The sequence below is a fragment of the Temnothorax longispinosus genome, chromosome 5, assembly GCF_030848805.1.
Source record: "Temnothorax longispinosus isolate EJ_2023e chromosome 5, Tlon_JGU_v1, whole genome shotgun sequence".
In the NCBI taxonomy this organism is placed as follows: domain Eukaryota; kingdom Metazoa; phylum Arthropoda; class Insecta; order Hymenoptera; family Formicidae; genus Temnothorax; species Temnothorax longispinosus.
Genome location: NC_092362.1, coordinates 2,276,734 through 2,304,689, shown reverse-complemented (window position 1 = coordinate 2,304,689; position 27,956 = coordinate 2,276,734). Strand labels below are relative to the sequence as shown.

The 27,956-nt window shown below is 39.3% G+C and overlaps 2 protein-coding genes and 2 long non-coding RNA genes across 7 annotated transcripts in view; 1 reads left to right on the top strand and 3 right to left on the bottom strand.

The window, feature by feature from the left end:
• The window catches only part of LOC139812912 (uncharacterized), a 132,711-nt gene extending 121,126 nt beyond the window's left edge, over window positions 1-11,585 (bottom strand). The window contains exon 1 of the long non-coding RNA XR_011731975.1: window positions 11,453-11,585. This is a non-coding gene — a long non-coding RNA (uncharacterized lncRNA). The remainder of the gene's footprint in view (window positions 1-11,452) is intronic.
• LOC139812906 (GTP-binding protein Di-Ras2) overlaps window positions 1-17,187 on the top strand; it is an 88,606-nt gene extending 71,419 nt beyond the window's left edge. For 3 of the 4 annotated variants that reach the window (XM_071778090.1, XM_071778089.1, XM_071778092.1), the window contains exons 5-8: window positions 796-1,409; window positions 2,931-3,076; window positions 3,357-3,622; window positions 5,500-17,187. In XM_071778090.1, coding sequence (XP_071634191.1) covers window positions 1,223-1,409; window positions 2,931-3,076; window positions 3,357-3,622; window positions 5,500-5,698 — 798 coding nt within the window. In that variant the 5' untranslated portion in view covers window positions 796-1,222 and the 3' untranslated portion in view covers window positions 5,699-17,187. The remainder of the gene's footprint in view (window positions 1-795; window positions 1,410-2,930; window positions 3,077-3,356; window positions 3,623-5,499) is intronic. The other variant, XM_071778091.1, reaches the window with a different exon arrangement.
• Window positions 17,188-17,302: 115 nt separating this feature from the next.
• Window positions 17,303-20,690, bottom strand: Bulli (regulator of MON1-CCZ1 complex protein bulli). The gene is made up of 11 exons (XM_071778062.1): window positions 20,245-20,690; window positions 19,863-20,168; window positions 19,602-19,776; window positions 19,363-19,522; window positions 19,182-19,287; window positions 18,958-19,111; window positions 18,767-18,830; window positions 18,454-18,673; window positions 18,190-18,359; window positions 17,829-18,104; window positions 17,303-17,759 (listed from the first exon to the last, which is right to left on the bottom strand). Exons 1-11 carry the CDS (start codon window positions 20,371-20,373, stop codon window positions 17,498-17,500), a joined length of 2,022 nt encoding a protein of 673 aa, XP_071634163.1. The 5' UTR covers window positions 20,374-20,690; the 3' UTR covers window positions 17,303-17,497.
• Window positions 20,691-21,853: 1,163 nt separating this feature from the next.
• LOC139812913 (uncharacterized) lies at window positions 21,854-23,086 on the bottom strand. The gene is made up of 3 exons (XR_011731976.1): window positions 22,556-23,086; window positions 22,331-22,455; window positions 21,854-22,071 (listed from the first exon to the last, which is right to left on the bottom strand). It is a non-coding gene; the product is annotated as an uncharacterized lncRNA (long non-coding RNA).
• Window positions 23,087-27,956: the final 4,870 nt, after the last annotated feature.

Below are 27,956 nucleotides of genomic sequence, written 5' to 3'. Positions count from 1 at the left end.
TTAGTTTATCCTTGATAGTTTGGTCGCAATTGAAGCAATCAAAAAATTCATAATACACATATCTTGACAAATATAATTTTTCTGACAATATGACAAAATATTTCGCAGCATTCCAAAGTGCACAAATTAAATCTTAAATTATAACTGTTCAGCTTTTATTGTAGAAATGTATGCTCGTTGATTTCAAAAGACTTTCTGCTATAACTTACTTCACAGATATTTCTATAATTAAATGATATAAATGATACATCTTCGTAAAATTCATAAATGCTCATGATTATCGATAAAATCTGAAAACAATACTTTAATATGAACATTGATGTCTTGAACAAAACAGTATTAACTTTACTTTACATGGACCTCTCTGTTCTTTCTGAAGAAAGAGGTCCATTGTATTGTCCACTCTAGTTCCTTTCTCTAGACATTATTGATATTAGATTCCGATATTGAGAAAAAAAATACTTCAGTAATTGTAATATATTTCGTTTGCTTACTGACCTAAAAAACTATCGAGACTTTCTGCTTCGATATTTATAACCAACATATCGGATTTCTTAACATAAAGCATGGAAAGCTGTGGCCTCAATAAAAGTCACTGTACTGAACGGAATATTCCAATTAGCTCGGAACGCCCATAGTAATACCATTTACTTCAATTTCCAGTTCACTTAGCGGCCCCAAATGGCGTTACACCGGGTTTCCCTCGTCTCATAATTTGATCTTGCCTTAATGAAATCTCATATTCGGGCGCGTGTAAATAAGTAATAAATAGGACGATTTCTCATCTTTCAACAGGAGTTTTTAACTCGAATCGCAGAGCGGGCGAATGGCTGCGATTTCCCCGAGGAAGCTGGGAGTTCCCGCGGGAGCGCAACGTAAGCGGGGTAAGTGATTGGGAAAAGTCGATGACGTGCGACGTCGGTGGAAAAGCGCGATTTCGAAGCGACGTCGATCGGTGCGACTGATCGATCTCGAGGAACTACCACCACCGACTCGTTCCTGACCGCGGTCAGGAATCGCCGCAGGGAATCAAATTAGTATCCTTCGGACGAAGAAGGAGCGCCTTGACGGACGCGGGTGGCGGGAGGGATAAGGCGACCGTATTGGATTTCCAGGAGGTGGACGGGACTCCGATCGACCTTCTCCCAGGTGATGCCTTCCTGAGGCGGCGACACTCTCACGGTCGTCCTCCAGGTCACCAAAGCGCGACCGATCGGAAAGCATGGCCGACCTCGAAAGGATCAGGCTGGTGGTGCTCGGCGGTGCCGGGGTCGGCAAGAGTTCCATTATACGCCGATTACTCGGCCAGGGCTTCAGCGAACGATACCGGCCCACCGTCGAAGACCTGTACTCGCGAGAATGCGTCCTCGGCACTCTGACGCTTAAGGTCGACCTCTTGGATACCGCGGGTAAGACGGATCATTCCTTACGGAAACATACTAGAGAAAGACTACTGTAATTACGAGAGAAGTACACAGAACTATAGTAAATAGTATGGAACTATAGTATAAATAATTGTTATAGTTTTGTGTGCTTTTTTCGCAACCATGATATTAACTCTTTCCACAAGGGATTTCGTGTCATTTCCTGTTTCTCTTTAGGTTGCGTATGAAACGTTTGCGTGTAAAACGGCGATTTTATATTAACAATTTTTAAGTAATTTTTAAAGAAACTGGAGACATGTACAAAAATTCAGTAATACTTTTCTCTGGATAAAAGACGGTTTTCATAATTCCATTTTAACAAGACGTTTTAGAAAATGTATATAAAAGTAGAAAACATTAAAATTTATAAACATATTTTAGGTATAACTTGATTAATTGATAATATTTCACAAAAGTTGAAGCGCATATACTTTTATTTAAAAATTATGTCGTAATAACATAACGCTTCATGTGCTATATTTATGCAACAAATCAACACTTAAGTTAATCACGTGGATTTTAATAATTAATTATCTGTTATGTATTTAGATTGTAATATAAATCTTAATATAATTACCTTTTATTATCAATTTATTATCTTAATTTAAAATTTCGTGAATCTGCTTATAAAAACTTTCTAGCGAGGAAAATAAGCCTCTGCGTGACAAATTAACTCTGTATTTTTCTAACAGCCATTATTTCCTAAAATGTTTCTCTTTTTATTGAACTGCTATGTAGTATGAGAAAAAATATTTATCAATCCCAAGAAATATTTAGTCCGATACGTTCAACTAAACATTAGTTGAATTAATTAATTCTTGATTTAAAAAAACTAAATAAATTGTTGAAACAACTAATATTTAATTAACTAACTAAAATGTTTAATTGAACCTATCAGACTAAATATTTCTTGGAATTAACAATTTTTTTTTCTCAGTGTACATACATGCACACATTTTCAATGGTAAAACGGAATACTGAATGTTTTGATTGAAAACGAAGGATCTCGTCGGAATCGTGTATCAAATAAACGTAATTCAGCTATTCGATACAGTTATATATAGGTACCTACAAATGCACTCGTGCATCAAGGCATCCTTAATCTGATAGAGATTGCGCAAGGATACATCCCGATAACTTTTTAGCGAGAGAGCAACGGAGTTTGTACGTACCAGAAAAAGCAGCGAGATAAACGCGCCATATATATGGAGTGACTTTTATTTCGTATGTAATAGAAATTTATCAAGAGCAACAGCATCTTTTTCTCGGTGACATTTGCAAAAATATCACGATATAAATAGTCTAATTTCAACATATTCTTTTAAATAAAGAGAACTGAAATCAAGTCGTGATGTCGTGAACAAGAAGTTACTTTAAATGGGCATTCTCCAAGAATTTACTTTGTACATTACGCGAGGCAACGAGATTTTTTCAGATGTCTTAGGAAGATTTTTCAGTCTCGTAAAGATCCATTAGATCAAATAAGTTTTGCTTTCGTTTCTCCAGGTGACCTGCAGTTTCCCGCAATGAGGCGGTTGAGCATAGCCACCGCCCACGCATTCCTACTCGTGTACTCGATATCGTCATTACCGACGTTCGAATGCGTGAAACGTTGCTTCGAAGAAGTGAGAGAACAACGAACCGACTTTCAGGTACGGCTTATTCAAATTTGTTCGCTCGTGATTTATCTCGTAAAATTTATCGAATATTCAGCAGTTACCTCATCTATAATCTGCGATTTAAACTATAAATTCCTCTATCTCATATTTCGAGCAGCATGAATTGTTCATTTATTACTCTCAATATTTATAACTTTGCACAATAGATGGAAAATCTGATGGAAAAGTATTATTCGATCTTTCCGATTCGATCTCATCGGTTGGACTTTGGAGAAAAGATAGCAACGAAGACGTTATTTTCTTTTTTCAACAGGAAGTACCGATAGTCATCGCCGGAAATAAGCTTGACCTAGCCCCAACGCGAAGGGAAATACCTCTCGAGGACGTGAGCGAGTGGCTGTTTTGCGAATTGCCGAAACTACGCGCTAAGGTGATGGAGTGCTCGGCTAAGGATGACTATAACATTAAGGACGTATTCAGATGTTTCGTCACGCTTTCCCGAATCGTGCCGAAAAATCCTACTGGCGAGGCTGAGCAGTCGGGGCTTAGGAGAAGATGTTCAGCATACGGATCACGCAGGTATTGTAACGCTAATGCTATTTCTTGCGCAAATAAAGCCGTTAATACGTAAAATACATGTGTTATAGTACGTAAATCTTACTTCAAGAATAGATTTTTTTTTAACTTACAACTAATTCTTAGAGAAATCAACCACGGCGAAAAGTTATAAATTATTATAAGAAAATGGATAGAGTTTTTCTTTACTTTTTACTTTAATAAATTTCTTATTTGAAGCTTAGCATATTGAAATATTTCATACATTAAGAAATATTAAGAATTTAAATTGAACTTTCTTCTTTCTTCTTTCCGAAGAAAAATCAAATTGGTATAATTCATTCTTAATATGAGTTCGCATACATATGTTGCAATTATTCTGCACTTTATAATACTTATACTAATGTCGAACGTGATTGTTTGCATTTCCGGTTTATTTGTTTAAAGGTCGAGTGCTCGTTGCTTAAATACGATGATTAAGTAAAATTTTCGTGTCATCCCTCACAGATTGGACCGTAATCTCGAAAGATACAGTGAATCGCTAAGTCAGGCTTACTTAACCCAGATAGTTGGTGCGAGCAGGCTTAAGATGAAGATTGCATCTAACGCAAATAAGAACTGAGAATTGTGAGAGGCACGTTTCGACTTAAATAAAAGATGAGAATATGGATTTAGGGACATAACTTAATAATAAACTATATTAAATTTTTTTCTCCCTTTGAACTTAAAATAGTAAACTTATGAACGATGGATAAGTCATCCATCAATTATACTTATAATTAATAGTTATTTCTATATTTGTGAAATGTCGAGTATTTTTACTATTATATAAAAATGTAAAAATTAAATTTTATAGATGTCTAAAATATTTAAGTTTCTCCGATATTGATAAAAATTAATAAAAATTTGAAAAGAATCTTGGCAGATCACGTACGTAATGATAACATGTACTAAACTAGATTGCAACGTGATTTCTTTAAACGACATATACGAAGGTAATTCCAGCCAACAACCACCCGCCATTTGTCGCGTTTCACCTATCAACAGTGTGTATTAACAAAACAGACATCCAATCTAAAAGGTTTTCAATGCACTTCCGCGTCACCAATCGCCATTGTCGAAGTAGATCAAATGTGAACATAATTGTGAAACATTCAATACCGTTTTCAATGTAGTTTCGATATCGTTTCGATTACTCTTGTATATTATTATTGATATTCGATGATACTCGGGCTTGTATCATTTGCATTGCTTGATTCTTTGATTACTTTTATTCGTTACTACATATTGTATTACGATCATTTTATACATACATAATTACACGTGCATTTATAATTTTAATCATTGAGAAAAGAACTTTGCATATCCTGAAAAATCATCATACTAAAAAAAAATTAATTTTATATTGTATCCATATAAATACGTTTTCTCTGAAACTTATCCAGGCTCAAAAAAGTGTCTCAAATTTTATATTTTACAGTGTCTTAACAGGGAGCTGTTCTAACGTTTAAGTAGTTTTTGTTTCCGTTTAATTATAATGCCATTTACGGAACTTGTATAATTAATTGTAATAGTTTAATGGAGTGCTAGAGAGCTATATCACGGTAGATTACTTTCAAAAGTCTTAAGTAATATTTTACATTCCTTTACTTTAAACTTTTTTTGCTGTCCTTTACTTAAAATCTTTTTTTGGAAAAGTTCCCTTCTTCAGTTATTAATATCAAAAGAGTTATCGATCTTTTATCCAAGTTAATAAAAGAGTAGAATATTACGCGGCGGCGAAGATTAACTGCAGGCTGCCGAAAATTCTTAGGAAGGATCGGGGCATATTTTAGCGTTAATCAAGTCTACAACAATTTTCTAACTGCTTTTAACTCTCATTTATTATCTTTTAACGAAAGGCCCGGCAGCCCTAACGGTAGAACCGGCAGTGCGGGTCCTGGAAATTCTCAGCAAGTGGTCGCGGCTCAGGGTTCTAGCGTCGTCGTTACTGAGGAGGTGAAGAGCAAGCCACGTAGTCGCAGCCTGATCAGGCGCACCTCAAGAAAAACGAAGCAGCAGCTTAGGGATGCTCGCTCTGATGACTGCAACATCTCCTAAATCCGCTATTCCCGATAGGGAAACGAGTTTCGTCACGACCAGGAGTTCGCGATTATTGCGAAGCAACGCGACAACGAGCAATCGAGTTCTTTTGATCAAGTGCATTAAGGTAAGACTCGAGCTAGCATTCGCGATTTGCAAGAAAACGAGACGAGAGTAATCTTGCTAAGGCTACATGAATATGGGATTAGCGTTACTCGCCGTCTTAATCCACGGAACTCTGAGAAGGTGAGAAGCAAGCGCAACAATGGCTAGTTTCAGAGGCAGTCTAGCTCGAAGCTCGAACAGATATAAATCGTCGACTTCTAAGATTTATACCAGAAAGCATGTGTATCGATAACCGGAGTATTATTATTAAAGCTTAACTTTAAAATTAATTTTTCCTTGGCAAATATTTAATTTACAAAATGTTAAATATCGTAATAAAATCTTAAATATCTTAAATTCTTGGATCAAAATAATGTATTTCTTTATATAAAGATTATAAAGAGACTAAATGATTTATGATTTATGGATATATGTATTCAATTTATGTTAAGAAAAACACGAATTTAAATTATATTAGCATAAAAGCTTTTTGTTATCAATATACATCTTTCTTGTATGGAACATTCCTTGTACATATACATATATTATCTAATAGAGTGAACGTGAAATTGATGTCTAATGACGGATATGTAATTGTTTTTAACGAATGGATGAATTCTTATATTTCTCCGTGTAAATATTCCTGATTTAAAAGTAAAAAAATTACATTTTTAGGGTATTATATATGCAACATTTTCTTGTGATTATTTTTACACGATTACTTTTACGTGATTATTTTCTCACAAAGTATCCCAAAAAGTATAATAAAGCGTACAAAGAAAACGATGTAAGATTTTAGTATATATGGAAAAGTTTATTTAACAAGAAATACGCGGTTGTTCATATATAAAATCAAGAAAGCACGCATATCGCTTTTCCAATATATACATATATTAGCTCATAATTTCAAAAGAACACATGCACTAATTAATCATATATAATCTGCGAAGTTTCACTCGAAAAACTCACAAGATTTAAGAATTTCTTATGATGAACATCTAAGAAATTCACAATATTGAAATCGAAATGAAAATAAAATGAAAAACGTCAATTTAAAGATATAGCCCTTTGAAAATATGCCCTTTTTCATTATAACAAGACAAGAAATCGAGATATACTCTTAACTTTTGATACAATTAATTCAAACAACGAATAATTGGCAAACAATTAAGAATTGTTATTCAGAATAATTATTTAACAATATTTTTAATAAAATTGAAATCAGTTACTGTCTTATGTGTGTGTGAGACACGAAAGTTTCGTAAAAAGAGGTGCGCTGCGCTTAAATACGCTTTACGACCAATTAAAAAGTTCCAGTAGTAAAGATACGTTTAAGTTTAAAATATTTTATTTTGCAATGCATGCGATGCACATCTTTGCGTAAATATTAATTTTGCTCACATTAAAGAAAGTTGCTGTCGCGAGTATACTACCGTGGCGTAAAAAGGAATTCATTTGTAAATTATGGAATGCATAATAGTAAAAGCACAAAGTACCTTTTTTGCTACCTCCCTGCTAACTCTATTATCAGATATATGTTTTTCTCTTTTAACGGTTATGAAATGATGATGAGCTGTAACTTGTGCAACCTGTATTTTAATATTTTAATATTTTAATATTTTTTCCGAGAACATTGAAGAGCAAAACAAAGACTTCATCCCCGATATTTTTTTCCGAGAACACGTTGAAGAGCTTAAAGACTTCATTCCCGACATTTTTTTTTTTCGAGAACACGTTGAAGAGCTTAATTAAAGATTTCATTCCCGATTCCGTATATGTAACAACATTTTGCTTAACATAAATATTAATTAGTACTTTTTGACAAATTCTTAAGTTTCACGTTAAATGCTTTGGTAACTTAAAATTATTTTTAAATAAGATTCATGCTCGGAATTGTAAAATAATTAATTCTTCGTATTACTCTCAAATTATTTACTAGGGTATGAAAATTTTTTACTAGGGTATGAAATTCACAGACGAAAAAGTAAATGATGATATTTCTAAGATCTTGTATAATATATGAAATTTTTGGTAAACCATTTTATCAAAGTTTTTAATTGCGTGCTGTGCTCTAATGATTTTGAAGTTAATATTGATTGTGCACAATTAATCACATGAACTGCAGTCATTGAACGTGTTAATAACCCGAAAGTATACCGCAATATTTAGGAATCATATATTTGTAACCTTTAGAAATTCCAGTAATGCATATACCTACGGGAGATATATCAAAGTACATTATTTTAGATATTTGGATTTAGATAGGATACCAATTATAATGTAATTAGGGACGAATCGATAGAAAGGAATCTCCTCCTTGTTCTATAATATTTTAACAAATCTCAATCGTGTTGCAATTTCTTCAAAGTATTACAATATTTAATAGAACTGTAGTTATAACATTATTATTCTATTATTATTCATTATTTATAATATTTCTGATTTTTTATCCAACATTTCTCTTTAAAATTCTTTTTAAAATTAAATTATTATTATCATTATCATTTAAAATAATTTTATAAACTATGTATATTATTTCAGCACAGAATAATAACATATATTAACATTATTATTAGCATCTATGCAACTAGATACTCACATTATTTCTGTTATAAATTATTTGTTAATATTTATCCGAAAAAAGACAATAACTAAGAAAACAAATATCGGAATAAAAATGTTATCAGTATGAAAAAGTATTATTATCAAAACTAAACAATCAAAAACAAATGTCTTCTTGTCTCAAAACTAATGACTTTATTCATAAAGCTCAGAAAATATTACGTATGTCGACATAGAATTATTTACAGTACGCTTTTGTAGAGAGAATACACATTTTACCTCAAAAGAAATCAAAAGTAGTACAGAAAACGTATTGAAAGAAAATGTCAATATTTTGTACATGCAATTGTGCGGTAAGGAGAGATCTATCTACGTATAAAATAGAACAGGAAGGAGACTCATATGCCATCGTAACTGAACCGATGCACAAAGGGGATTGAAGAAATACCACAAACTAAAACAGCTATTGTAACGGTACTGAAATACGTGAAATACCTTGAATATATATCATAACGCGTAGATCCTAAAAACGTGTGACATAACGTCACATAATTAAGTAACTGTAAAAACTAAGGTAGCGAGGGGTATAAGAATATTTCATACCAGAGATGTCCGCGTGAAATATTCGCACATACATTTGAGAGTTCTATCATATAGTCATTACATAGTCTCGTTAATTCGCGGTTGTAATAATGAGGAATGCATTCCCCCAAAAAATTATTTTAGTAATATTTCGTATCTTGTTTTATGGATCGTAAAAGTAGGTTATGCTTAAATACATATATTTCATCGAATAAGTTTATTTGAGAATATAATCGTAAAATAGGTAAAGAAAATAAAGTGTCTCGATAATATTAGCTCAAATATGGTTAGAAATTTTTAAACGCAACTTGTATTTTATAGATAAAAATCAAAAAACTTTCCGCTGACAACAAAATGTGAATTAATTTAATTTGTCTTGCGATAAATTAAATAGAAGTTAGTGCAAAGAAAACTTATGTACGCAAACATTATATTACAGAGTGTCTTTTGTGTAATAATAATCGGAGAGATTAAACTTTCAAGTTTTTTTTTTTTTTTAACTCTGATCATAGAATAGGCATACATTTTCTTTGAAAATAAAAAAAAGATCGTGACAAATTGACGACTTAAATAAAAACAATGACGAACAACTGTCAATCGTAAAATTAAATATAAGTATAATGGCCTAGTTTTCGCCGATCACTTGATCTTGATACGCGTATTAAATAATAAATAACGTATTAAATAGTAAATTAATTTGATTACTGGCTAATCAGCTCAAATATACTATTTGATACACGTATCAAGAGATCGGTGTAAACTAGGCCATTGAATTGCAATTATAATAAGATTTTTGCAAAGTGATAATTTTATTATAATCACAATTTATCATATTCTAATTTTTATATCCACGTTAATTGGCATGTTGTTTGTTTTAATTTTTTCGGCATTATTTTAACGTTATAATTCACGCTTGAAAGTTTAAGCTATTTAAAAGATAAGAACGAAACAAATCTCAATGAATTTAAATGGAGATTAAAGCAAGACAAAGACACAGACTAAAAAAAAAGGATCAATCGCCGCTCTGTTAAGTAATGCGACTAGATTACGAATATTAATAACCGTCCCATTAAGATATTTTTCACGCGACCAAGGGGAAATTATAAAGGTGAAAGGTATGCTCAGTGAGGTGAACTGAGATCGCGAGATGTTCCCGAGGTAAGTTCATTGTTAAAAAAAGGTCATAAGAATATGTTTGACGCGAGCACCTCGCGAACGTTCCGTGCGAATGTATGCGTGAAATTTTGTAATTTGACATTTTAATGCGAGAGAGCAGTGTATTTCTATCAGTTCTATATTGTTTGTACAAATGTGGGTGTAGCGTATCGTCGATAAACGTGCAAAAGTTTACTAAAAAGGGATATGCAATCAATTTCTGAAAAGAGCCAAGATATCGTTATGTTTCATTGAATTCATTTGCACATATTTAAAAGAATGTGTGAAAGAGTTAATTGTGACACTTGTATTACTTCTAATATGCATTAGAAGGAAGTAGAAATCTTTGCAATATAAGTCCTTATTATAAAACATCAAAATCTGAATGTAATTCTGCGACGAGCAATGTAAACTTTTATTAAAATTATAATTGAAAGTATCAGATTTTAACGCTATATTTTTTTATTTTTATGTTTGATATTACACATATTAAATTTCACAAAGTTGAATTTTCCGATACTGCAGTTACAACAAAAGATATATGCATATCGTGTAACGTATAAATATTGCAGAAATGCATTAAATTTTTAAACAAGCACGTTTCTTTCTATGCTGAGAAAATAAGAAATGTATTTCTTGAAATCTCAGAAAATATCTCTTACTATAATTTGAAAGAAGTACACGTGGAGAAAAATGTATACCATACGGTCGCGGAAAATTGTAATAGAATAAAAAAGCAATTATTTAGACAGAAAAATCAGATAGATTTCAAAAGTTTAAACGGTTCAGCATAGTTTTAGTTACATCGAGTAAATTTTGCACGCTCGTCGACGATAACACAAACGCAATTTCGTTGCGCGGCTATTGTGGCGAGCATTCTCTCCTGTGTCCATGAAATTTGACGCGACTCTCAACGGGATTTCTTGAGATAGACCCTACCTGTCGAACTTTACTTGTACTTTATAAAGCTCCCTTCAGCTCATGATTTACGCGACACGTATATCTAAATAACGATCGATCTAAACTCAATCCTCAACTAAATAGATAAATACTAAATGGACCAAAGTCTATCGAAACTTGGATGTTGACTCGATAAAGACTATTATCTCGCTTTGGCGCTGAATTTAAGAAATTGTAATAAGGTAGCTTTTGCAAGACGTTTCTAACGGGACAATAGTCTTTAGCCAGTTAATAACAATCAATTGTTTTCCGCAGCACCAAATATCTTGTAATTAGAGCGAGCAAATGTGCACTAAGCTTCAAAGCTTCGTGCATGTCAAGCTTCAAAACACGAGAACGTGCAATTATTTCCTCGGATTTGTTAGTAATCAGGATTTTTGCATCTCTTTTGTATATACGAGCACTCACCCAATCTGCCGTATCGTCGCACAGAAGTAAAGGACACGTTCCATCCTTGTTCTCTAAGCTCCGGAGATGCGTAAGCGTCCACCCACTAATTTCCAATTCCTTAAGCTTACTCTCGCAAACAAGCGGAATGGCCGGGTAATGATGTCCCTGTAAATAATTAATACCCATAACTCTCGATATATAGCTAGATATCTATTCCCAGATGATGATGTACACGTTATCGGTAATCGGCGTGCCGCTGCCGTGTCTATATATAGGTACTGCGAAATTCTGTACGGAATATCTCGTGAAAGATATTGCAAAGTGTGTACGCGTAGTTTGGACATTTATTAGAATAATAGAAATTTATTTCCAGTCGAGAACAATGTCTTGTCAGCATGCATATGTATTACTACATCAATATTACATTTCATACATTTTTCTGCTTTTGTAAAATAATTCTCGTAATATTACGGCTCTTAACGAGAGAGTAAACAGAAGCAGACTAACGGTTTAAAACTGACTGACCGAATAAAACAATGCGAAAATTTCATGGCTTACACTCTGTAAACATTTTTTTTTTTTTTTTAATATTGCATCGAAATCGATCAGTCCAAATTTCGATACAATATTCGTACGAAAATGATTTTTACGTTTAATTTGAACAACGCAGAAACGCGAGGTATTCCTTTCTCTGCCAAATACAAAATTCGAATAAAAATCGTATGGATTTTAATCCCTAGAAAATCTTTTCGCATTTTATCGCTGGTGGAGGCACTTCAGACACTCCAAATAGTTGAAAATTATTTCGGATCCACTGACATATTTTCCGTTTTTGTTCGCGCATAAAATATGTTATGAATATCCAAAGTACGCGTGCATTTTTGGGCAGCCTATACATATAGCGTGTAAAATAAAAAAAAAGAGGAGGCTAAGCTAATGAATCAAAAGGGGGAAACTCGACGTTATGGGAAGTTTGTATCTAATGTCTGTCTGTAAGTATATTTATATACGGCACTCGTATATCTTAACGCCTTGCTTATCGGCCGGTGTTTATCAGTTCATTTATATCCAGGTCGCAAAATTCGCACATATAAAGTTACGGATGTGCTTAATATATCACGTTGATATAATGTGCGGTAAAATTACACACTTATAGATGTTATAAATTAGGGATAAATGACTATAGAAATAGGAATACCGAAGGGGTGGAAGTGGTAGAGATAAATTAAACAATCCCTTCCGGATTGATATCCGGAAATTAATCTTTTTTTTTTTTTAAACATATAGGGTGATATCGCGACGTAACCCGATAGAGAATATCGAGGATATTTTTATCAGTTATTATTTTCCACTGAAGCGAAACGATATCGCTACGCAGCACAAATGATACTGACATCATTGAATCGTGGGGGTTAGCGTGGTAAAATTAGAAAAACTTTCGCGAGGCATCAGTTACAAGCCTGGACGGTAATGAAGACGTTAAGAGAGAGAACCAATGAAATCCGAATTCAACTATATGCTTAATTATGTCTATACTCTCCCTCTCTCTTTCTTATTGCTGAGAGATGTAGCATCTCGTAGAATTAACTTACCTCTTAATCACTATCGACGAGCTTACAGGAACGCAACGACGCGACGCGAAGAATTACAATTCGCGAATGGCACCGGACGACCGGACGACCGGACGGAACGGCGTGAAATTCAGCGCTTACGCGGACGGAACTTCACGCGAAACGTCATTCTAGACCGTTTCGATCGAACCGACGACTTTAATTTACCTATAAAATACGACTATAATATGCGCGCTTCCGTTCATGCACTTGGGTACATTTATATGCGTTACATTTTTTCGCTATTAGTCAATAACGTTACTTACATTTTGTTATAGCAATTGTAGACTCGAACGTCACGCGACGCGGACGCGCGGCGAGGGTATATAACGTCGCGTCGGTACGAAGTGAAGCACGCGAGCGACGGTCAATCAAAATTCGATTAAATTTCGACTCGTTTTACATACCTTTATCAAGTGTGTTTCTATGACACTATGGCCGGTATTCATCACTCGGATCTTGTTTCAAGTCGTAATAAAGTAATGTCTTAAGATGCTAATACAGCTCTGTGATTGTTCATAACATCTTAAGATCGTATTTAAGACGGCCTTAAATATGAGATCCGACTGTGAATATACCGGCCTATAACGTTATTTTTTACACAAATGCCTCGCTTGAAATATAATATAATAAATTTCAAAATTTTCCGATTAATTTTTTTAACAGAGGATTCTTTTGCGCATTACATTCACTGCACGATTCGAATATTTTTTCGTAACGAAGTGATTGTTGAAACAGAAGTAATTTATTTTGTTTATTAAAATAATATATATATTTTTTTTCTCTCTCTCTAAAAATACAGTTTAGAATTAACTTAATTTACTTTTTGCTGTCGACGATTTCACGAAATACGACGAGAGAATTACAATTCGCAAACTGTATCGAGCAGAACAATGTAAAATTTACGCTTACGTCGATGCACAGATGAAACGCGATTCTTAACCCTTTCTCAAAAGTAGTTGGCTGGACCAACTACTTTAATTTTGTACAATACGACTATAATACACACGCTTCCACTCACATACATTTGTGCGTCACTTGTCGCAGCACACTTTTTCGTTATTAATCAATAACGTTACTTACATTTTGACCATTTTGTTATTTTTGTTATTGCGAACTAATAATCTCGAAAGTCACACGACGCAGACCGCGGACGCGCAAATTTGGCCGAAGGTAGCGTCGGTGCAAAGTGAGGCACACGTACGATGGCCAATCAAAAATCAATTAAATTTCGACTCGTTTTACATACATCTTTAAAATGTGTTTCTATGACATCAATATTAAAAAAAAAATAAAACATCGCCTCGTTCGCCCCCGTTAATTTCTACCGCAAAAATATAATAAACTTTTTTAATTCCGATTAATTTCTTCAACAGAGAATTCTTTTGCATTACCATTCACTTTGGTCCCGTATTCTCAGTGTTCGTCACTTTTATCGATAAATGCGCGCATTTATTTCTGAGATTCTGTAGTATATATGTAACGTATAAACTATATGCTAAATGACGTATAATAAATAAATGCGCATTTCCTATCTAAAAAAAAGGCATGTCAATATAATAAAAGTGAACTGAGAATACGGGCGTTTCTGATTCGAATACTCTTTTTAACGAAGTGATCATTTGAAACAAAAATAATTTAATTTGCTGTCTATATTGAAATTAATAATCTCCCTCTTTTTCTCTTTTTTTCTCTCTTAAAGAATGCAGTGTAGAATTAATTTAATTTACCTTTTACCTTTTCGACGAGCTTACAGAAGCTCGTAGAGCTCACGATGACGACGCGAATTACAATTCGTGAACCTGCGCCGAACGGAACGACGACGACGCTCAGCGAACGCTCTTCCACGCGAACGTCATTCTTAACCTTTTCGGCCGATCCAAACCAACGACGTCAATACAACTGTAATACACGCGTTTCCGTTCACATATTCACATACGTTCATATTTGCGTTACTTTTATGCTGTCAATCAATAACATATACTTACTTGCATTTTGTTACCTGCATAATTGTTAAATTAACCTTGAACATCACGCAACGCGTATGTCGTCGCGTACGCGATCCACGCGATCATGAATCATGAGAATAGCGGATACGACGCGACGTGAAGTGAGCAGAGCGAGCACCGAGCGACAGCCAATCAGAAAAAAATTGTTAACTTATAATTTTAATCTTCTCCCCCTGAAACGTGTATACATATAAAAACGCTAGTTTTGAAAAATTCGAAAATCGTTTCGCTTATGTCAGTTTCGACTTCGAAATATAATGAACTTTTTAGCCCCTGATGAGTTTTTTCTAATACAGGTTTTCTAATACAGTTTGCATCACTTTTATTTTGTTATTCGAATAATTCGTTTAATGAAGTAACTATCAAAACAAAAATAATTCACTTTTCACGTATTATTAAAAATAAATCTTTTTTTGCATATTGATAATTAGCTCTCTTCTCCCCCCCCTCTCTTTCTCTCTATTTCTTTCTCTCTCTTTTTCTCTCTCTCTCTCTCTCTCTCTCTCTCTCTCTCTCTCTCTCTCTCTCGCACATATTTATTATGTATTACATAAAAAGGATTATAATAATGTGTTCAATTAATGTATTTATGCACACTTTTTCTACATTTTATCTATTTTTATTATTTCTTCAAACATTTTCATATCCTTTAAATTTTCTATAAAATAAAGCGGGCATAGAATAAACTTTTGGCATAGAAAAAACGAAAATAATACTATCGTTACAAATAAGATAAAATTTCTATCAATTTTTCAATTTCTTTATCGCGTACGTAAATTAAACTGAATATTTATAAATCCGTTTTTACCGTCCTAATAAAGAATCGAACGATATATAAGGATATCGAACAAGCCGGAATCAATCATGTAAATTGATTTTTAATTCACAATTAATATTATTTAATAATGTAAAGAATCACTTCAACTAGCTACCTCCAATTTTATACTTGATTTATCGATTCAATGGCAGTTCCATAAATGAGAAAGTTGAAAAAATAAAAGCGTGAAAACTAGAGAATGATACTCCAAACGTCCCAGAGTTTAGCGGATATTACGACAAAACAAAAAAGAATCATTTAAATGAATCTGATCTTTTATAAGAGGACCAAAAAGTCGCGCGCGCGCTCGCGCGCCATAGTTTATACTTTCCCAATCAACACAACCGAGCTTAAACAATCAAATCATTTTTCAAATCATTGCAAACGATTCCGGGAATGCTCGATCATCGTAATTAACAGATATAATAACGTTAGACAAAGTGCCGCATTTGACCAATTTCCCAGTATCGTTGTTTCTTCGTATGTATATGTGAGCACTGTATTCTGTAATTCTTTGCACAGTACATTGAGGATTTGAGCGTTTATGTAATCATCTTAGTACATCTATACATTCTATAATTACTCGATCGCAGCCACGGTTGAGCTTCGGATGACGTGGACCACAAACTCCGATTAACTTAATCGGCAATTAATTCAATCGACGAGATTGCTCACAACAAAGTTTCTAACTATATTCTAACTCATCCTCCCTAATCCAATCTTTCCTTCGATTTGTAAGAGAACGTTAGTCTATCCATATTAATTCTATTTATATCAACAAAATACATTGTTTAACAATATTACTTGATAGCAGTTATTAATCGCCAATTAAATTAATCAAAGTTTGGTCGAAATCACCCTTAGTATGACGAGAAAAGCACTTAAATTCACAACTTGCAGCCAGTGATCTTTCACTTTTCTTCATCCGCTTTCTGAATACCCAGACTTATTGTTAATTGAAACTGCGACGCTTGTTACTGTATAGTCCTTGATTTACTGTAACAGATTGTATTTATTGTATCTTTGATGTATACAGGATCTAATATCTTCTTCTCCTACTGTAAATTCTACTGAATGTTGTAGTTCGTAGACTTAACCGGCGACCAATTTCTTTCACCACATTGTCAGGACGCAAGAGACGATTATTCGTTTTTTAATTAAGGAGAATCTGTATCGTGCGATATATTGTCTGAAAATACATCAAAAGAGATAAACGAATGCTGATATTACCGAATACTCTTCGTAAATAAGAAATTCATTATAAATGTATTACACTACGTAAGTCTCGCAATTAAAAAAATATTAAAGAAAACCTTATACTTTGTAAGTCTCGAATGTATGATTCCTGCAATAAAAAGACTCCCGCAACGTGAATGTGGCAGAAGAAAGAAGGAAAGATGACAATCTGGCAGGTAAATGATACACATATTACTTACAAATTTTTTCAATTTTTTTAGTCTCGTTTTGATAATAAATAATCCATAACAATATATATTTATACACATAGGAATTTACAACTTACGAAGCAGCTACAGCATGTAAATCCTCCATCAACCTCGTTAAATAAAAATAAAATGTAGGTGACTTTTTTCTATCTATCATTCTCGCGAACACCGATATTAGAATTCTACGAGGAAATAGTGGTAACATTCGAGTTCGTGTCCGAATTACATTCATTGTCCGTTCCTTGGAATAAATATTTAAAATGCTGTACATATGGCTGACAATGTTCCCCCTTCGTGAAGGCCGTGGTGTTGTGCAGTCTCAAATTACGCTGCTCGAAGAACTTGAAAACCGAGTGAAAGAGCGTCGCGTCGTCGGTAGCTTTCGCTGCCTCTAAGAATTTTCTTGCAGATACTTGATCCGCCATTCCAACCGATCGAACGTATCTGAAGCGTAGATACATAATAAATACGTGTCCAAATATTGATAAGATCGAAGATAGCTTTCTAAATTACCGTAGGGCAGCCAATATATGTCCCTTTGATAAAAGCACTTCGATTATCTCCTCGTGTGCATTCCCCAGTCGTTTCAACATGTCCAACGCCAATTGATGCGCCGCCGGATACAGGTTTTCCAGAGAAAGCAACAAGCAAGCCAAAGGCTTCGAATCGGCGACCACGTGATACTGTAACAACTGATGGAGCTGATAGTAAGCCTTTCGATGTACCAACGTCGTAATGACTAATTCGTGCAAGTAATGTTGCACTGGTATTCCGTGTTCAGCTAATGATCTGCAAAATCAACAATTAGATAAAATAAACTACTCTCGATAAATTTATTGTAAATTATATATCACCCATTACGACTCTTATGTACCTGATATATTCGAGTAGAACCCATATTATCATCTTTGGTTCTATTGTATTCTCGGGAAACTTAGATAATATGTGACTATACATATCGCTTTGATCGAGTAACAGTTTATACTTAAAATTTTCAGCTACTGTTGTTACATTTTTAACATTATTCTGCAAAGGCGTTCCCATCTGCAATTGATAAATGGACATATTTAATACTGCTTATTACCATATACAATACGTATAATCATATACAAAAAAGAAGAATATAATCTAAAATTACCTGGTTTTGTATTTCATTTTCTAGATAATTTCTGTATACAAAGTTAAGTTTATCGAATATGGTTGGCATCTCCATTAAACTTACAGGTAACTGGGTCATAAAACTCTGCAGAACTTGTATTAATATCTGCTTAGCATTTGACCGCTGCATTAAAAATTCTACTAGAAGCACCTTATCCGTGATTAATTTCACCAAAGCTTCCAATCTGAGCTCGACATACCTGTTTCGTTATTGATAAATGAGTGAAGTCATGGGCGAATATAAAGATTTAAATCAAGATGAGATATCGTAATTAAACGTTAATTAAACGTACCATAAACAACCCAATTTTACATCAATTATTATATTTGGTTGAAAAACAACCCAATTAGGGGAATCTGTATAGTGTTAAGATTTAATACTTGGATCAATAATGTTAAGGTATTATTATAAATATTCAAATATTACAATTATATCAACAAGTATTGATATAATTGTAACATATACTTTCTGATAAAAGGATACATAACTGGCACGGTTGATACATCTGATCGGACAAGGTCGTACCTGGCACTTTAAGATTGAAAGGCTTAATCGGTTTCGCCGTAGTTATACTTGTATGATGCATTACCGTTCCATCGCTCACACCAGACAGCATAATGTCAAATATCATTGACGTCTACATAAAAATACAAATGTAAATTCCACTATTCTAAATCAACTTGTTCATATTCAACAGTAATACATACCTTTGATGCTTGGTGATGAACAATGATGAGATTATCAACAACATTAATAGCAAATCTACCACCAACGTCCAGTTTTAACATGTGACTCTTTTTAATAGTCATCATTCTGCAAGAAAATGTAGCTGTAGCATTGTGCAGACACTGCGAACTGCGAAGTATGTTCCAAAGCAATGAATCTTACTTGTGTACAGTATAGACATATACAAATGCCGTTCCCATTGAGCGGTTAGCTCCCGGTTGATGCCGTAACAAAATTATACTAGGCGTTCCATATAACACAGCCAATGCTACATCCCTTTCGGAAACAGCCAGCTTCCCTGGTTTCGTTACGCCATGTTCGACTGGAACATCATATCATAAACGTAGAGAAAATTTTTTGCATGGTTCAATATATTTAAGCATACGCTACTTCCTACTAACTTTCAAATTTAGTCAACTTGTGAAGATTGCCAGGTGTAACGTGTAATGCTTGTATTTGATTGCCAACTGTGCCAGATGACAGTAGTACCAGAAAGCTCTTGGGACAGAATACGAACCAATTTACTCCTAAGCTTAAGCATTTTACTGCTCTAACATTGCGTTTCTCTGGATTCACCTGTAATAACAGCGATTTCAGCGCTGACTGTCAAAGTTCTCTCCAAATCAAAATAATATAAAACAAACGATATGAGAATTTCGCACTTGAAACAGTTCTACTCCATGATCCGTGACTACAAGTATCTCAGTGCCGTGGGTCCACACGAAGCCTAATATTGTGGCGTTCTTTCCTTTGCACGACTGAGAGTACTCGACGTGGTCCAAACCAGAGACAGGGGAGTAATTAACAAATTCCACCGACGAGTTAGTACGCTGAATCGCAAGTACGTTCATGTCGGGAGAGAACTTGATGGATATTACCGGGCCTTTGTCCTCCATCCGAAAGTTCAAGTTCTGGTCCGGGCCCTTAACGAGCACTCCTGTAACACCTCCCGAGCGGACGGCGAACACCTGTATACAGATTGCATTGTTTGTCACTGCATCGATTGGAGACAAAGGAGTTTCACGTGAGACAAAGTCGACTAACTTGCTGTTTCGAATCATCGAAAAACACATTCGTGAGGCAGCTGACCGATTCGAACCTGATGGGATCAGGAGACAGCTCCAGGTAGTAATCATCGCTCTTTCCCCGATCATCAGCTTCCATGTCTGGCATATCTGATCATCTGATCCTACCAGACGTTTGACAGTTCTCCGGTGCTGCTTCTAGAGATGAAAGCTCTTTCTTCTCTCAGTACCCTTGTTTTCCCTACCTTTGTTACCGAATTTAGTTGCCTGCCCTACTCCGCACAGTCCGCACTACTGCATTCTACCTGCCACACAAACGAAGTTACCCAAGTACAAAGTAATATAAACATTTACCAATAGACGGTAATAACATAAGTTACGCATATTGTTATATTTTATTAATCTTGACAGAGAGAAACCTGAGAGAGGCCATCCCGGCCTTTTTCATGTGTTGCATTTTCCGACGCGCCGCTTGAGAAAGTGCAACTCAACTACGTCGTTTCGCTCGATAACCGCACATGGTTTGCGTCCGTGCTAATGGTTCGTGTCCGAACTAGCCAGCTGGAGGGGATATTCTGGCCGCGACGGCCGCGCTCGTAGAGGCCCTCCACCACCCCCGCCGACTTTAATCGGCGGTCCTCTTTTCTTTCCATGTGTGCTTTTTTATTATTTACAATTTTTTCTTATCTCATAGAAATTATATTTTAAAAATTTATTTTACATTAAATTTATTTTACATTAAAAAATAGAAAATGTACAGAATTGTTATACATTTATATAAAATACAATAAATTTAAATATAATACGTTATACAAAGAAATTCGAGATATTTATATATACTTACATTTATATTACAAATACATACATTTGAGATATTTTACTAATGCCAGATTTACTCTGCAATAACTTGACTCTGCAATATATTTGACGTAATTGTCATAAATTCGTTACCTTAATTATCAAATTTTAATCATCACTCACCGACCGATGCGCAACAGCGGAGTTATTCTGCAATGTCGCTACGATGATTCTGTAACAAAGAAATGTAGAATCCGAATTAAAGCAGAGTGCAAGAGAGAGAAACAGTCAATATTTCAAAAAATGATTACTATATATATAAACACTAAATTTTATATTTTTGTTTATTAAGCAAATTAAATGAAATAATTTTGTAATTTCTTAAGAATACTCTATCCATTGAACATAAGCTTCTATAGAATTTCTAAAATAAAACTCTTTTTCTCTAATTTTTATTTTCTGAATAACTATCCGGTTAAAAAATAAATGACTCATCAGTATAAGATATAATATGTGTATATGTATGTATAAATAAATTATATTTACCGCATGTTGCTCCGCCGGCGCCTGATGCCTCCTCCTAGGCCTCTACCTCCTCTCAGGCTGCTCGGGATGTCAGTTACTGTTTCCTCGATGCGAAGATACTCCTTCCCGCGTGGATATTTTCTGTAACATAAAAATAATCGAATCGATTAAATAATTGTCACGCACATCGAACATCTTATTTGTTATTACGATTAATGTTTTCCTAAATTACTTCTTCGAAAAAAGTCTCTACGTTAGAATCAACTTGAATCAAATTTTTCGATTTATTTTTTTTTACTAATTTATATTCCGAAACACGGTTTAATGTAGCAACTAAATAAAAAAAAACGAAAAAAAAATTCTATAATATTTTTAGAAAAAATGAAAAATAACACTTACCAGAAATGTTAAGTACGCCGATGCCCGATGCCTCTCCTAGGACTCCACCTCCTCTCAGGCTGCTCGAGATGTCCATCGTGTTCCCTCGATGCGAAGCTGATGGTCCTTCCAGCGTGAATATTTTCTGTAACATAAAAATAATCAAATCGATTAAATAATTGTCACACGCATCGAACATCTTATTTATTATTCAGATTAATGTTTTCTTAAATTACTTATCCAAAAAAGATCTCTACGTTAGAATCAACTTGAATCAAATTTTTCAAATTATTTCTTTTTACTAATTTATATTTCGAAACACGGTATAATGTAGCAACTAAATAAGGATAAACGAAAAAAGGAATTCTATAATATTTTTAGAAAAAATAAAAAGTAACACTTACCAGAAGTGTTGGTACGTTGATGCCCGATGCCTATCCTAGGCCTCCTCCTCCTCTCAGGCTGCTCGGAATGTCAGCTACGCAGGATTCCCTCGCTGCTCCGATGTCACGTTCAGCGTCGTTATTTTCTGAAATATTCAAAATAAACGATTCGATTAAGTAAAGACAGAAGAGATAGAAAATTTTTGGACATAAGTAACATAGTACGTAAAAATCAATTACACTCACCACTTTCTTTCAGGCTGCTCTGGCCGCAAAATCCACCTCCACCTTCGGGTCAAATAGGAGTCTCGAGCCACATTGAGACTCTTGGCAATGCAAAGAAAAATCAAGAAGCCATTTCGGCTATATTGCATTAATTTTACGACGTTGTTGCAATATAGTCGAAATGTTTCTCTCGGTTAATAGAAATGTAATTGCTAAAAGGAATTAAAATTTATTCTCTACCTTTTTTTTTTTTTTTTTTTTTTTTACGTGGTGGAAATCTTCGAAAGACTCCCCCGCCCTGGTGTAGGGAGGGGGAGTGTCGGATTCTACGCGCACGCGTACCACCGTTACGAGGGGCGCTTCAGAGGACCGAAATCCCCTGAGCCTCCCTCAGCGTGGCATCGCGCGCCCATAGCCTACCGACTAAAACCACCACGAGCAACCCTGACCTAACTTTCTAAGGGTGGTGGGTGTCGATCCGCAGACACACGCACCCCGCGCGACGCGACGACCTAATCGCCTAAACACTCTCAGGGTGGTGGATGTCGATCCGCAGACACACTCACCCCGCGCGACGCGACGACCTAATCGCCTAAACACTCTCAGGGTGGTGGATGTCGATCCGCAGACACACTCACCCCGCGCGACGCGACGACCTAATCGCCTAAACACTCTCAGGGTGGTGGATGTCGATCCGCAGACACACGCACCCCGCGCGACGCGACGACCTAATCGCCTAAACACTCTCAGGGTGGTGGATGTCGATCCGCAGACACACGCACCCCGCGCGACGCGACGACCTAATCGCCTAAACACTCTCAGGGTGGTGGATGTCGATCCGCAGACACACGCACCCCGCGCGACGCGACGACCTAATCGCCTAAACACTCTCAGGGTGGTGGATGTCGATCCGCAGACACACTCACCCCGCGCGACGCGACGACCTAATCGCCTAAACACTCTCAGGGTGGTGGATGTCGATCCGCAGACACACGCACCCCGCGCGACGCGACGACCTAATCGCCTAAACACTCTCAGGGTGGTGGATGTCGATCCGCAGACACACTCACCCCGCGCGACGCGACGACCTAATCGCCTAAACACTCTCAGGGTGGTGAATGTCGATCCGCAGACACACGCACCCCGCGCGACGACCTAACCGCCTAAACACTCTCAGGGTGGTGGATGTCGATCCGCAGACACACTCACCCCGCGCGACGCGACGACCTAATCGCCTAAACACTCTCAGGGTGGTGGATGTCGATCCGCAGACACACGCACCCCGCGCGACGCGACGACCTAATCGCCTAAACACTCTCAGGGTGGTGGATGTCGATCCGCAGACACACGCACCCCGCGCGACGCGACGACCTAATCGCCTAAACACTCTCAGGGTGGTGGATGTCGATCCGCAGACACACTCACCCCGCGCGACGCGACGACCTAATCGCCTAAACACTCTCAGGGTGGTGGATGTCGATCCGCAGACACACGCACCCCGCGCGACGCGACGACCTAATCGCCTAAACACTCTCAGGGTGGTGGATGTCGATCCGCAGACACACGCACCCCGCGCGACGCGACGACCTAATCGCCTAAACACTCTCAGGGTGGTGAATGTCGATCCGCAGACACACGCACCCCGCGCGACGACCTAACCGCCTAAACACTCTCAGGGTGGTGGATGTCGATCCGCAGACACACTCACCCCGCGCGACGCGACGACCTAATCGCCTAAACACTCTCAGGGTGGTGGATGTCGATCCGCAGACACACGCACCCCGCGCGACGACCTAATCGCCTAAACACTCTCAGGGTGGTGGATGTCGATCCGCAGACACACGCACCCCGCGCGACGCGACGACCTAATCGCCTAAACACTCTCAGGGTGGTGGATGTCGATCCGCAGACACACTCACCCCGCGCGACGCGACGACCTAATCGCCTAAACACTCTCAGGGTGGTGGATGTCGATCCGCAGACACACTCACCCCGCGCGACGCGACGACCTAATCGCCTAAACACTCTCAGGGTGGTGGATGTCGATCCGCAGACACACGCACCCCGCGCGACGCGACGACCTAATCGCCTAAACACTCTCAGGGTGGTGGATGTCGATCCGCAGACACACGCACCCCGCGCGACGCGACGACCTAATCGCCTAAACACTCTCAGGGTGGTGGATGTCGATCCGCAGACACACGCACCCCGCGCGACGCGACGACCTAATCGCCTAAACACTCTCAGGGTGGTGGATGTCGATCCGCAGACACACGCACCCCGCGCGACGCGACGACCTAATCGCCTAAACACTCTCAGGGTGGTGGATGTCGATCCGCAGACACACTCACCCCGCGCGACGCGACGACCTAATCGCCTAAACACTCTCAGGGTGGTGGATGTCGATCCGCAGACACACGCACCCCGCGCGACGCGACGACCTAATCGCCTAAACACTCTCAGGGTGGTGGATGTCGATCCGCAGACACACGCACCCCGCGCGACGCGACGACCTAATCGCCTAAACACTCTCAGGGTGGTGGATGTCGATCCGCAGACACACGCACCCCGCGCGACGCGACGACCTAATCGCCTAAACACTCTCAGGGTGGTGGATGTCGATCCGCAGACACACGCACCCCGCGCGACGCGACGACCTAATCGCCTAAACACTCTCAGGGTGGTGGATGTCGATCCGCAGACACACGCACCCCGCGCGACGCGACGACCTAATCGCCTAAACACTCTCAGGGTGGTGGATGTCGATCCGCAGACACACGCACCCCGCGCGACGCGACGACCTAATCGCCTAAACACTCTCAGGGTGGTGGATGTCGATCCGCAGACACACTCACCCCGCGCGACGCGACGACCTAATCGCCTAAACACTCTCAGGGTGGGGATGTCGATCCGCAGACACACCACCCCGCGCGACGCGACGACCTAATCGCCTAAACACTCTCAGGGTGGTGGATGTCGATCCGCAGACACACGCACCCCGCGCGACGCGACGACCTAATCGCCTAAACACTCTCAGGGTGGTGGATGTCGATCCGCAGACACACTCACCCCGCGCGACGCGACGACCTAATCGCCTAAACACTCTCAGGGTGGTGGATGTCGATCCGCAGACACACGCACCCCGCGCGACGCGACGACCTAATCGCCTAAACACTCTCAGGGTGGTGGATGTCGATCCGCAGACACACTCACCCCGCGCGACGCGACGACCTAATCGCCTAAACACTCTCAGGGTGGTGGATGTCGATCCGCAGACACACGCACCCCGCGCGACGCGACGACCTAATCGCCTAAACACTCTCAGGGTGGTGGATGTCGATCCGCAGACACACTCACCCCGCGCGACGCGACGACCTAATCGCCTAAACACTCTCAGGGTGGTGGATGTCGATCCGCAGACACACGCACCCCGCGCGACGACCTAATCGCCTAAACACTCTCAGGGTGGTGGATGTCGATCCGCAGACACACTCACCCCGCGCGACGCGACGACCTAATCGCCTAAACACTCTCAGGGTGGTGGATGTCGATCCGCAGACACACGCACCCCGCGCGACGCGACGACCTAATCGCCTAAACACTCTCAGGGTGGTGGATGTCGATCCGCAGACACACGCACCCCGCGCGACGCGACGACCTAATCGCCTAAACACTCTCAGGGTGGTGGATGTCGATCCGCAGACACACTCACCCCGCGCGACGCGACGACCTAATCGCCTAAACACTCTCAGGGTGGTGGATGTCGATCCGCAGACACACGCACCCCGCGCGACGCGACGACCTAATCGCCTAAACACTCTCAGGGTGGTGGATGTCGATCCGCAGACACACTCACCCCGCGCGACGCGACGACCTAATCGCCTAAACACTCTCAGGGTGGTGGATGTCGATCCGCAGACACACGCACCCCGCGCGACGCGACGACCTAATCGCCTAAACACTCTCAGGGTGGTGGATGTCGATCCGCAGACACACGCACCCCGCGCGACGCGACGACCTAATCGCCTAAACACTCTCAGGGTGGTGGATGTCGATCCGCAGACACACGCACCCCGCGCGACGCGCTAACCGCCTAAACACTCTCAGCGTGGTGGATGTCGATCCGCAGACACACGCACCCCGCGCGACGCGACGACCTAATCGCCTAAACACTCTCAGGGTGGTGGATGTCGATCCGCAGACACACGCACCCCGCGCGACGCGACGACCTAATCGCCTAAACACTCTCAGGGTGGTGGATGTCGATCCGCAGACACACTCACCCCGCGCGACGCGACGACCTAATCGCCTAAACACTCTCAGGGTGGTGGATGTCGATCCGCAGACACACGCACCCCGCGCGACGCGACGACCTAATCGCCTAAACACTCTCAGGGTGGTGGATGTCGATCCGCAGACACACGCACCCCGCGCGACGCGACGACCTAACCGCCTAAACACTCTCAGGGTGGTGGATGTCGATCCGCAGACACACTCACCCCGCGCGACGCGACGACCTAATCGCCTAAACACTCTCAGGGTGGTGGATGTCGATCCGCAGACACACGCACCCCGCGCGACGCGACGACCTAATCGCCTAAACACTCTCAGGGTGGTGGATGTCGATCCGCAGACACACGCACCCCGCGCGACGACCTAATCGCCTAAACACTCTCAGGGTGGTGGATGTCGATCCGCAGACACACGCACCCCGCGCGACGCGACGACCTAATCGCCTAAACACTCTCAGGGTGGTGGATGTCGATCCGCAGACACACTCACCCCGCGCGACGCGACGACCTAATCGCCTAAACACTCTCAGGGTGGTGGATGTCGATCCGCAGACACACGCACCCCGCGCGACGCGACGACCTAATCGCCTAAACACTCTCAGGGTGGTGGATGTCGATCCGCAGACACACGCACCCCGCGCGACGCGACGACCTAATCGCCTAAACACTCTCAGGGTGGTGGATGTCGATCCGCAGACACACGCACCCCGCGCGACGCGACGACCTAATCGCCTAAACACTCTCAGGGTGGTGGATGTCGATCCGCAGACACACTCACCCCGCGCGACGCGACGACCTAATCGCCTAAACACTCTCAGGGTGGTGGATGTCGATCCGCAGACACACGCACCCCGCGCGACGCGACCTAATCGCCTAAACACTCTCAGGGTGGTGGATGTCGATCCGCAGACACACGCACCCCGCGCGACGCGACGACCTAATCGCCTAAACACTCTCAGGGTGGTGGATGTCGATCCGCAGACACACTCACCCCGCGCGACGCGACGACTAATCGCCTAAACACTCTCAGGGTGGTGGATGTCGATCCGCAGACACACTCACACCGCGCGACGCGACGACCTAATCGCCTAAACACTCTCAGGGTGGTGGATGTCGATCCGCAGACGCAC